Raw genomic sequence first — 12,975 nt, forward strand, 5'->3', positions numbered from 1 at the left:
AGTTTTTTCTTCATTAGGATCTACTGGACATCAAATATACTATTATTATTTTTTCAGCACACTATGTATATATATTTTTTTCCTTACACCAATTTTTTTTCATTTTCTATGTTAAACACATAGATAAAGGGCTTCTCTTAGGTGCACGCTTGCATCTTATTATTTACAAACACTAGCGACAATATTTTTTTCATGTTATAACAACGCGACCTATCGTCTATTTACATTTGTTTTATTGAATTTTAACATTTGTTTAATTGTATTTTAAGCGTTTATTTTGACAGTCAATTGCATCGAGTTCTACTCATTTTATCATTTTATATTGTATTAATTACTTTTGTTGGATAATTAACACATGGATCCATGAATTGTATGTTGTGTTTAATGTACTTGTACTATTAAAATTTGTTCTTTTGATGTAAAATATCAACGTTCAGGTTAATTAGACCCAGCCTCCGTCAGGTTTGGCGCTTTGGTGCTCAATAACCAGTCCATATTTTCCATATTGACAGCTAGGTGTCAATTATCCAAACCTAAGGGTCACTTCCAAGCAGGCGCTAGGTGCATATCATCATTAATCATAGTTAAATTACAACAAGAGGACCAAATAAATAAATTAAAGGGCCAGTAAACTAGGAAAGCTCCAGATTTCTAAAGTAAATAGTTAAATAGATATCCCGCAAAGAAAACAGCGCCGCTCCTGGCTCTACTGAGCGGGTCTGTTTTCTTCTGCTAAGTGCATCACGGGCATGCTGTCTAATCACAGCCGGCCCGATCGCGCTATTAAAATCAATGTAGCTCTGTGAATAGACAGCGCGCCTGTGATGCACTTAGCAGAAGAAAACAGACCCGCTCAGTAGAGCCAGGAGCGGCGTTCTGTTTCTTTGCGGGATATCTATTTAACTATTCACTTTAGAAATCTGGAGCTAAGCTAATGTTATATGATTCTGCACTATGTGCAGAATCCTATAACATTATTTCCTAGGTTTACTGGCCCTTTAAGTATATTGTAAAGGTTTATAGCTACACCTAATTAAACATTTTATATACAATCTCATACTGTTTAATATTTCTTTAAAGGGACACTGAACCCAATTTTTTTCTTTCGTGATTCAGATAGAGCATGACATTTTAAGCAATTTTCTATTTTACTCCTATTATCCTATTTATTCTCTCGGTATCTTTATTTGAAATGCAAGAATGTAAGTTTAGATGCCGGGCCATTTTTGGTGAACAACCTGGGTTGTCCTTGCTGATTGGTGGATACATTCATCTGCCAATAAAAAAGTGCTGTCCAGAGTACTGAACCAAGAAAAAAAATCTTAGATGCCTTCTTTTTCAAATATAGCAAGAGATCAGAAAAAAAAATGATAATAGGAGTAAATTAGAAAGTTGCATGCTCTATCTGAATCACGAAAAAGAAAAAAATTGGGTTCAGTGTCCCTTTAAGCAACCAAAACCTGTTCGCTTTGGTTTTGGTGCTGCACCTTGTGTACTTAAGAATGGGGTTTTGCATGGGTCCATTATCTTTGATCTGGGAAGTGATAAGTTCCCTATACTGGCATCTCCAAATTTGGTTGGTGCCACCAGAGGGACTGGCTGGTTGGGAATGTTGGTCGACTTTGGATTAATCTTTTATTCATTCAGTTGCTCAAATCTAGCTCTAACTCTTCCATGAATTGAGAAGATTGTCAGCTGTCAGATTGTCAAACTTTCCAGATTTGACAAAGTAAATATGTCTCTCCATATCTGCCCATACTGTAGTCGGATGTAAAACGTTAAGTGTAAACCATCAAATTCAAGCCTAGTATCATCTTGTAGCGAATAAGTGGTAAAGAGTCATGCAAAGGTAGAAAATCATTCATCAGATTTAACCAGTTAAAAGGCAAATAAAGTCAGAACTGAATGGTCAGGTATAATCAAAAATTAAAGGGACAGTCTACTTGAAAAATGTTATAGTTTAAAAAGATAGCTAATCCCATTATTACCCATTCCCAAGTTTTGCACAACCAACACAGTTATATTAATATACTTTTTACCTCTGTGATTATCTTGTATCTAAGCCTCTGCAGACTGCCCCCTTATCCCGATGCTTTTGACAGACTTGCATTTTAGCCAGTTAGTGCTGGTTCCTGCATAGCTCCACTGGAGTGAGCACAATGCTATCTATAAAGCACACATGAACTAGCAATGTCTGCTTGTGAAAAGCAAATAAAATGCTCTGAGATACGGGACAGCTTGCAGTGGCTTATAAACGTTCAGCATTTTAGAGGTTATAATAACTTATAAATTATATTAATATAACAGTGGTGGTTGCGCAAAGCTGGGGAATTGGTAGTAAAGGCGTTACCTATCTCTTTAAACATAAAAAAAAAAGAAGTACAGGCCAGGAAAACTAAGAACAGATTAATGGCACAATTGCACGTTTTTCGTAGGGTACCACAGTGAAAGAAAGTGCAGCAAGAGGCATCAAAAGAATACAAAATGCTTCTGTCATGACACAAGACACATGGCGTATGTCAAGCAAAGTTAACACAGCACAACAGCTAAACAAACATATTACCAAACCCAGTAAAACCTTTAACATAGAGTGTCAGTTCTAGGGGGTACTGAGGAGTGCCATGCGCCCCATTCATTATTTTGGAGCCACTAAACCACAAAGGTGCATGGTGTTTGTTTATCAAGTGCTCTGTGCAAATCAAGAAGAGCTAAATAAGGAGGGAGAAAAGGGGTATGAATAACTGGTAGATAACACCTTGCCCTGTTGATATTTAGCTTTGTGGCCATTTTTGTACCCCATCCCCATGTGTTATGGGATAGAACCAATCCCTGACTAGACAATTACAGATAACATTTGTGTAAAATAAACTTTTTGGGATATGAGTTTAGTTGCTGCACTGAGAAGCCCCCTGATCAGAGTCTAGTTACAATCTTCTACCAATGTGCCTGTAACAAGCAGGACTATGCAGGTCTGTCCTGATAAACTGAAATTAGTCCCAGCACCCAGGTTATGTCACAGTGTGATACATACCTAGACAGTGGGCAATGTTCTCTAAGAGGCCTCTAGATCTTCACCATTTCCTACATTGTCCTATATTGCTAACTCTTTACATAATGGATGAATCATAGGAATACAGGCAGTATGGTACTCATTTAGAAATATGACCAGCTAATGATACATGAGATAGAGAAGACTTGTTCTACAATCTTACGCCCAGCAGCCACACTGCGTCCTCCAAAGCATTGTATCTGACAGTTTGCTTCTGGCATACTATGCTAATCTGATGAAACAGCGTCACTCACCTATACTATGAAACCACAGAGTAAAATGCAAATATAAACTATATAAGTGCTATTCAGAAGTTAACAGGAAAAGGGTTTTAAGAGTATGTCGCACGTATTGACCCTCATTTAGAATATGAAACTGTCTCAATGACAATCCACTGGAGTTATAATATTTGGATACATTTATAAGGGAGACTGCTGGCCGTTGAGTTGACCAGAGGGCACAAGGCATGAACGTGGAATCCCTGTGCTACAAGAGTGGAACGTTCAAGCTAGAGAGCTATAACTAAATTCTTCTCACTTACAGAAGGACAGTCTGTCAGTGAATGAGACTGAGAATGCTTATAACTGCTTTTAGAGAAAGCATTCGCCTACAGTGAGTGCCCAGTAATGGCGTAATACAGGGGTCAACAAATCTGTTTAAAATTTAGGAGCTAGTGAAGCTTTTCAGAAGCCAGTTATACTTTTAGTAGCTGGACAGTGGTATATTTAAATATTTAAGGGACGGGAAACCACAACATTTTATTTCATGATTTGGATTTAACATACAATGTTAAACAACTTTCCAATTTTCTTCCATTATCAAATTGGCTTTGTTTTCTTGTTATCCTTTGCTGAAGGAACAGCATTGCATTACTGGCAGCAAGATGAACACATCTAGTCAGCCAATCACAAAAGATAAATGTGTGCAGGCACCAATTAGCAGCAGCTCCCACTAGTGTAGAATATGTGCGTATTCTTTTTCAACAAGGGATACCAATAGAACAAAGCACATTTGAAAATAGAAGTGAATTTAAAAGTGTCTTTCCCTTTAACCTGCACTGTAAAACAGTCATGCACAGATACTCATTCATAGGCTGAAGAAACAGCCTATCACAGAATGACACACCTAATACATGTTCCTCAAACATTTCTTTTAGTGAGACTGCAGTGACTCTCCCCACTCAATGAGTCTATGAAGAATGAAAACCTGCTACTAATAATGGCTACTACTAACAGTGAGTGTGACTGATGTTCTAATAATTTTAGGGAAATGTTATGGAGTTAAAAAAATCAGCAAGATTAATACAGACCCATAGTGAAATACTGATTAAAAACACAGTAGAATAGCATAATCAATAAATACATAATAAAAAGACAATGCAAAAGCACTTTTTTTTCTGGCAAATTTCAGCTAGTTGTATTCTCCTATTCACTGCATCATGTGACAGCTGTCAGCCAATCACAAAATACATATACTTATATTCTTTGAACTCTTGCACATGCTCAGTATGAGCTGGTGCCTCAGAAAGAGTGCATATAAAAATATTGAGCACATTTGGCTAATAGAAGCAAAAAGGAAATGTGTTTAAAATTGCATGAACTATCAGAATCATGAAAATTTTAATTTAGTTTTGAGTAACCAGCATCTAGAGACATGGAAATATCTGTATATAAATTGCATTTAGCAACAGACCAGATATGCCCAATCTTTCCAACACTTTTTTCCCCATTCATTGCTGCCATGTTGTTTTTTTTTAATCATTTTCTATTAATTGCTTATGGATAAAATACTGTATTTCAAACTCCAAATGTATTAAGCAAGCAACTGCAAACATATATAAATGGTTCCACAGACAGAACAGGAATGCACTAGCATTGTGTGTGTTACAAATGGCAAGGATTAAATGAAATGAGCAAAATGGGAAAGTTGAGGAGATTGACAGCTGTATTTTGACCTTGGGTATTTGCATGGACAGGCTTGCTAATGAACAAAATTTGATAAATACCAGAAGCCAAGGTGCCAATGCTCTTAAAAGAATATTAGTTATTTATTATTTGCAGCTAAAAGAAGGCCATATAATGTGTAGGACAGTTTATGTTTAAAAAAATCATTAGGCTGAAAACATTATCCTTATACTTAGAGGCTTTTTTTTTTTTTTTTTGGTGTCACCCCCTGGAGGGTGTCACCCGGGTGCGGCCCGCCCCCCCCCCCTAGTGACGCCACTGGAGCAGGAGATGCTGATGAAAGAACAAAGAAAACAAAACAAAGAGGTGTGCATGTTGATTTTCTATACACTTTGCAGTAATTTCTAGTCGCTGTGGTGACCCGGCACCCAGAGTTTGTCAAGCCCTGTACATACAGAAAGAAAGCAATCTGCCAGGAATGAACAACAGCTCAGTAGCTTGTTCTATGGCCTGGTTACCACCTGGGTGTATTTTTTTTTTAGCCCAATTGTGCTTTTCACAGAAAACTTTCCTGAAGTATATCAGTCTGATCCCGCCGAACAAGGACAGTCAAGCTCCAAAATACCAGGCAATTTTCCTCTGAACAAGGGAAATGGCAACCCCAGACTAGACTATCATTTCAGCCACCTTTGTGCCTCATCATTGAGGTGTAGCCATATCCCTCTAGGCACATTGGGCAAGGAGTCCACGTCTGGTTTCCCCCATCACCCTTAGGGAGTCTTTCCCCAGGGTCTCAATACAAAATACATACAGAAAGAGAAGCAATCTGATGATAGAATTGCCTGGTATTTCAGGGCTGGACTAACCATACTAGGTGGGATCAGACTGAAATACAACTGTCACAGTGTTGTCATTGAAATTAAAGACAAATTAAACTACACAAAACACAGATGCATATTTAATCACCAAATGGGCATTTATTTAGGTCACTCACAAAGTGTTTCCAGATATATCCCAGCGTAGTATGTGTAATTAGCCACTCCCGGTCCTTTCCCCATTAATACATAAACAGTGGTATTTCTCTTGGTCACTCCTTGCACCTTTTCCAGAGACTCTGGTTGGAGTTCTAATCGGTTCTTGTTCTTTATAACTAATGTTCTTATTAATATCCTTGAGAGAAACATTTATATTGCTCATTCCTTACCCTTTGCCCCAAACAATAGCTAAACATGACATACATACATATCTTGTACATGCCCCATTCCCTCTAACACAAACATATGCTCTTGGTTTCACCTGCCCTATTAACACAGATACTCCAGAAAGCAGTGATTCACTACTCTGTTCCAATTGATATCTACTGACAAGGGTACTAATCTACATTAGGATCAAAAAGATCATTAGATCCGAAACGTTGTACTTTCTTCACTAGACTGCAATAAATTGCATATGATTACAATGCTGTGGTGGGCTTGTGGTGTGAAGCCTTACAGTGGGCACGTACATTTACCCTGGTGCTAGAGGTCTTTGGAATTTTCAGATACAGAAATGACTGGGGTAATCTGTGCACTGCTCCATTAACTAAAGGAATGACCTGGTCGATTAGTGCCCTGCTCCCATAGATACAGGAACAACTTGATCAATCTGTGCCCTATTCCCATAGATACAGGAATGACATGATAGATCTGTGCCCTGCTCCCATAGATAGAATGACCTGGTCAAGCTATGCCATGCTCCCATAGATACATAAATGACCAGGTTGCACAATGGCCTGCTCCCATAGATACAGGAATGACCAGGTTGATCCATGACTTCCTCCCATAGGCACAGAAATAACCTGTTTAGTTCACGACTTACTCTCATAACAGTTTTCCTTACATTTTTTTTAACAATGCTATGCCTTTTTTCTAATGATAAAAAGGGAGAATTATTTTGGTAACATGAATAGAGCAGGTTCTACTTCTTCTGTACATCTAAACCAGACACTGGGGCCTATCTATCAAGCTCTGTATGGAGCTTGAAGCCCTGTGTTTCTGGTGAGCTTGCAGACTCGCCAGAAACACCAGTTATGAAGCAGTGGTCAAAAGACCACTGCTCCATAACCTGTCCGTCTGCTCTGAGGAGACGGACAGACATCACCGCAATTCAACCCGATCAAATACGATCGGGTTGATTGATACCGCCCTGCTAGCAGTCGATTGGCCGTGAATCTCCAGGGGGCGGCGTTGCACCAGCAGTTCACAAGAGCTGCTGGTGCAACGCTGAATGCTCTCCGCATTCAGCGATGTCTGTCGGACATGATCCGCTGATCGGATCATGTCGGACAGACACATAATAAATAGGCCCCACTATGTTTTCATCTTATTACTTAATTGCCCATTCTCAATTGATACTATTCATTTCTTATTCCCAACCAGGGGTCGACAAATTTGTTTTAAAAGTTAGGAGCCAGACAACAGAATTTGTATAAAGATGTATGGAGAATTACCAAAAAGTTAGGAGCCAGGGGTAAAATTCTCAAAGCCAGCAGCTACCTGGTCCCTGGGTTTGTCAAGTCCTGCTCCCTACTCACATTTGGGACAGGAGTGATTTCAAAAGCATTAAAACTCCACACATGAACACTTACCTACTCCCTAACTGCAATTTTCTGATGTCAGCACACACAATAACATCCTTGACCCAATATCACGAAACTCGGCTCTTGAGTACAGGTATTTACCTTAGTAACTCACTGCACATTATTACTGACACCGCACACAGGGACCTTTTTACACAGAAGCATCAATTTATCTGCACACCTGTGAAATATACCAAAGTAAACATGAACATCAGATGCGTTTCACTAGTGACAATTTATTTAATGATGGACTGCAATAACTAAAAGTCATTGATTAAATAGTTGCTCCCTTAATAAGTAAGGTGGCGGTTAACAGTTGTATACAGATACCAAGTGAGGTACAGACGTGGCTGAAAATATTGGTACCATTGCATTTTCAGAGAAAACACAAAAAAAGCCTGACTGGAGTTTTCCAAAATACTTGTTGACAAGCCATAGTCTTTCTTGGAGAATGCCCATTCGACAGACAAAACAAAAGTATAACTTTTTGGCAAATCACAACAACTCCAGGTTTACAGAAGTAAAAAAGAAGCTTTCAAAGAAAAGAAAATCATCTCTACCGTTAAAGATGGAGGAGGCTCATGATGTTTTGGGGTTGCTTTGCTGCCTCTGGAACTGGGTGCCTAGAATCTGTGCAGGACATAATGAAATTAGAAGACTGTAAGGGCATTCTGGAATGAATTGTAAAGCCCAGTGTAAGAAAGCTGTGTCTCAGTCACGGGTCCTCCAGCAGGATTATGACCTAAATTAACCTCAAAAAATATCCAAAAATGGATTAGAAGAAAACATTGGACCATTCCAAAAGTTGTCTTCTATGAGTTTAGATCTGAATCCCAATGAACATCTGGGGTAACAGCTGAAACATGGAGTTGGGAAAAAGCACCCATCAAACCTGAGAGAACTGGATCAGCTTGCTCAAGAAGAGCGGGACAATATCTCAATCAAAAAGTGTAGAAATCTTATTCATAGCTACAGATAGAAAGATTGCAGCTATTGTCTCCAAAGGCTGTGCTACAAAATAATAGATTAGGAGTACCAATATTTTTGTCTGTGCCATTCTCATTTGTTTTACTGTTTAAAGTAATATGTAAAATTATAAATCAGAAGTGAAGTTTCTCTTCTATTACATTTGAAATAAAAAATGGTGGATACAAAATACTTTTCTCAATCTTTACCTAGTTCAGAGAAAATTGTGCGTTTTTCTAAAAAAAAGTAAAGGGGTACCAATACTTTCTGCCACGTCTGTATATAAAAGTACCTACATTATTACACTGTCATAGCATAAAAAAATCAAACATACAAGGATATATTTTTCAAACATTACAAAATGCAATACAAAAATATTAAAAAGTCAGAAAGAAAAACTAATTTCTACTGCCGATTTAACCCTTTAGGTTCTAGTCTGAAGTTTTAAAAAAAAAAAAAAATCCAGAACACCTGAAGTTTTTCTAAATGGTTGTCCTTGTTTTGGCCTTTCATTTTTATGCTTTAAGGGCAACTAAATTAAAAATGAAAAGTTTAAAAAAAAATAAAAAAAATGTTCTATTTTCAAAACATGCACATTCTATTTATACACACACTTTCTATATCTTGCGGTATACACTTAATACAGCTAGTACATAACATCTCTTGATGATACCTCAAACAGGAGCACCAAGTAATCACTCTCTGCTATGCTTCCCTAAACACAGACACTGCAACCTATACACATGTCCATGAAGACATTTACAATAGTCACTTGCATAGCCATCACACAGAACATATGGACGCTTCACTGAGCTCCTTACCTAGACTGCTAAAAAGAAGAGCACATCATTCAGCTATTCCATAATATCCCCAAAGCATATTTTACACAGGTCATTTAACAAAGTCACCGAATGTTATCCCTTCATAATAACCCACTCGCTTCCATGATACAGGGGGAATATTTATTAGTTGTTCTGTCACTAAGAATACTTTCATACCCCTTTCCAAAATATCCCATACTGGTACATTTACCCAGTAAATGCTTTTTTGTTTTGTTTTTGCATGAAAACAAACCAAACAATATTATTTATTAACCAGACGTACAATAATCCCCAAAAGTATATATGCAATACAGAACACCATCAATTAATATCTAACTTATGGCAGTTAACCCATTTACTTCCCGACTTATCCAATGTAATATGACAAAAGCAGCACTTACCCTGTATCCCCTGCTGTCACTCAATTCCCCAAAGGGTACTTTACCAGTCACTTTCCCCAAAATACCTCTTACAAGAGGAACTTGGAAAAGTCACTCTATTTATATTGCACCCAAATTACCCATACCATACTATTATGATACTCCACATAGGCATATTTGCATAGTGCAGCTGCTTACTATGACACCCTGCACATAGGTACCCTAACCAGCTAATAGCTAACCTTCCCCATAATACCTCCACCCCAGTGTCACAATCCCAATGTCCCCCTAGTATTTCATGTGCTATAAACGTCAAAAACTGTAAACAGTCTTGTTATGACTTTATCCACGATAGCTTACCCCATTCACCTCCATCCCTCACATAAAGTGCTCCTTTGTGTGGGGACATTATGTGAGGGATGATGTTTATAGCACTCATAAAGTTACTGATTTCTCCTACATAGAACGTTTAACTTAGTATACCTTTTCCTCACAATAAATTACATATGACACTTAAACCAGTTAATCTATGCCACAGTCAAACGACAGCCCACAAAATGAAATAAGGTAATGCTTGCCCATTCTGTAAAATAACCACCTTAGTCACCATTTGTCATTTCCCTTGATACCAAAGAGGTAATTAACCAGGTCACTTACTGTCCTCTCCCATAATACCGTTTAAAAACAATTGGCACAACAATGGGTGCCTGCCATTCAACGATGAATCAAAAATGGCACTTACTCCTGCTACCCTCTGTTCTCTCCCCTTGGAAAGCATTATAGGGGTACTTGTCCTCAGTCATTAAATATCCTCTCCCATGTTGATAACAAAGGGTTACTTAGGTCCTTACTGGTATCTCTCCCAATACCCCTTAAATCGACAACTATTCTAAGTTATTTCCAAAAATACTTTAAATATGGCAGATGCCATGCACTTTTCTTCACAAATAAAAAGGTATCCCCAGGACTCCCTGGTCTCTATCCATAAGAACCCCCAAAGGGGTACTTTTTCCTAGTCTGCTACATTAACCCATTTTGGAAATGTTGTATCTTACCCTATTTTCTATTCAGCCTCCCATATTAAACCAGATTGAAGCACATGAATCAGACACTTTCTAATAATATAAGCCTCACACTTCAGAAAGATATGGGCAGACTTTATTATCTTTTCGGATTCTGTCATGAAAATTTGTGTTTTCAATTTTCTACACAGAAGCACTTAATCCAGTAACTTTCCCCTGATAACAAACACTACAGGATGCATAATCCAGCAGCTCTCACAGGTTAACCCACTGGATGGGAAAGTAATCCTTTTACTTTCAAATGATAGGGACACATAACCCAACATCTCTCCTAGGTTAATCATTGGAAGGACACTTTATGCATCTGCTTATAAATTGTATTGTACACAGAGGCAAATAGCCTAAAATCTCTCTCAGGTTAACCATTGGAGGGGCACTTTATTCAACAACTAATAATGTATCCTACACAGGGGCACATAGCCTAACATCTCTCGGGTTAATCCTTGTAAGGGCACTTCATGCAACCACAAATAAATTGTGTCCTACACAGATGCACATATCTTAATAATTGTTAGGGCACTTTATACAACAACAAATAAATTGCATTCTACACAGATGCAAATAGCCTAACATCTCTCAGGTTAATCATTGGAAGGGCACTTTATGAATCTGCTCATAAATTGTATCATACACAGGGGCACGTTGCCTAAAATCTCTACCATTGGAAGGGCACTTTATGCAACCACTTATAAATTGTATCCTACACACAGAGGCACATAGCCTAACATCTCTACTAGGTTAATCCTTGTAAGGGCAATTAATGCATCTGCTTATAAATTGTATCCTACACAGGGGCACATAGCCTAACATATCTCTTAGGTTAACCATTGGAAGAGCACTTTATGCAACAACTAATAAATTGTATACTGCACAGAGGCACATAGCCTAACATCTCTCCTAGGTGAATCCTTGAAAGGACAATTGATGTAACCACTAATAAATTGTATCCTAAACAATGACACTTAACCAACAGCTCTGCCAGATAGTCATTTCACTTATTTCAGGTTATATCCCATCCTGGTGCTCCTAACCTTGTCCCTCTTCTGTGTTAACCTACAAAGAAGTAACCCATTCACCCTCTCAGATAAACCCATATATGAACTCGGTTCCCAGTTACATTCCCTGTCTGAGGATATAGAAGGGATAGGACACTTTTCCCAGTCACTGCTTGATCATAGAGCACAGATGGCAGTTCTCCTAGTTACTATTTCACTACATATCACTCACCCTGGTGACTAGATGGTATCCTGGTCACTAAACTATGCTAGTGGTCACTGTCTCATATTACACCGCGCACTAGTGACCCAGTAACTCTCCCACTGTATCCCACACCAGGCACATACCTGTATTTTCCCAGGGGAGAGTCCCCTCCTCGGAAATCATTGTGCCCTCTAGTCCAGCAGCTCCAGTCTCAGTACTTGCCCTGACATCTCCACATGTCCCCGGAGCGCTCCTGTATCCCACCCGCTCCCCCCGAGCTCCTTGCACTGACTGCTCCAAACCCTTGCAGCCAGACCGAGCTGAGCATCCGTGACGTCATGGAGAGTAAACCAATCACGCGGTAGTCCCCAGACCGGCTCCCACCTGGCGGGGAGAAAGGGTAACCCATAAAGTGACAGTGAGTGCTGACTGGGGGCGCTAGGTGTATGTTTATAATACTGTATATATTATGTGCGCAGCTGTGTATATAACAGAGTGTGCACGTGTGCATCTTGCGTGTGACACAATCTCCCGCGCGTTCCCTAAAGCCATTGCCCTCTATAGCGATACAGCAGGTGGGAACCAATCTAGTTATGGGCAACTAACAAAGCCCACCTGATAGCCAACATGAGGGCAATTTGCCAGTTACTTCATGTGCTTGCCGTGTAGATTTCTCTCAGGCACACTTCAGTCATTCCCTGTTTTATTTCAGTCAGTCTGCATGCTATTTTATACCTTACTCCTTGCCATTTCTATTGCCCCCCCCGCCATTTGCCTCAGGTACCCCCATACTGTCTCTTGATACCCCACAGGGAGCTCTCACTTTACCCAAGTGTCCCGCTGTATCTTCTACTACAGAGGATGGGGGAGTTAGCATGGAGGTAAGGTGAGAATTGGATTAAAGGGACATTGTACACTAGATCAGTGGTTCTCAACCTAAGTGACCTCAAGGCCCG

At 39.1% G+C, this 12,975-nt stretch overlaps 1 protein-coding gene across 1 annotated transcript in view; it reads right to left on the bottom strand.

Annotated features, from left to right (window-relative positions):
- The window catches only part of CHRM4 (cholinergic receptor muscarinic 4), a 163,793-nt gene extending 151,527 nt beyond the window's left edge, over positions 1 to 12,266 (bottom strand). Inside the window, exon 1 of the mRNA XM_053688897.1 lies at positions 12,163 to 12,266. Coding sequence (XP_053544872.1) covers positions 12,163 to 12,202 — 40 coding nt within the window. The 5' untranslated portion in view covers positions 12,203 to 12,266. The remainder of the gene's footprint in view (positions 1 to 12,162) is intronic.
- Positions 12,267 to 12,975: the final 709 nt, after the last annotated feature.

The sequence above is a fragment of the Bombina bombina genome, chromosome 7, assembly GCF_027579735.1.
Source record: "Bombina bombina isolate aBomBom1 chromosome 7, aBomBom1.pri, whole genome shotgun sequence".
Classification (NCBI taxonomy): Eukaryota; Metazoa; Chordata; class Amphibia; order Anura; family Bombinatoridae; genus Bombina; species Bombina bombina.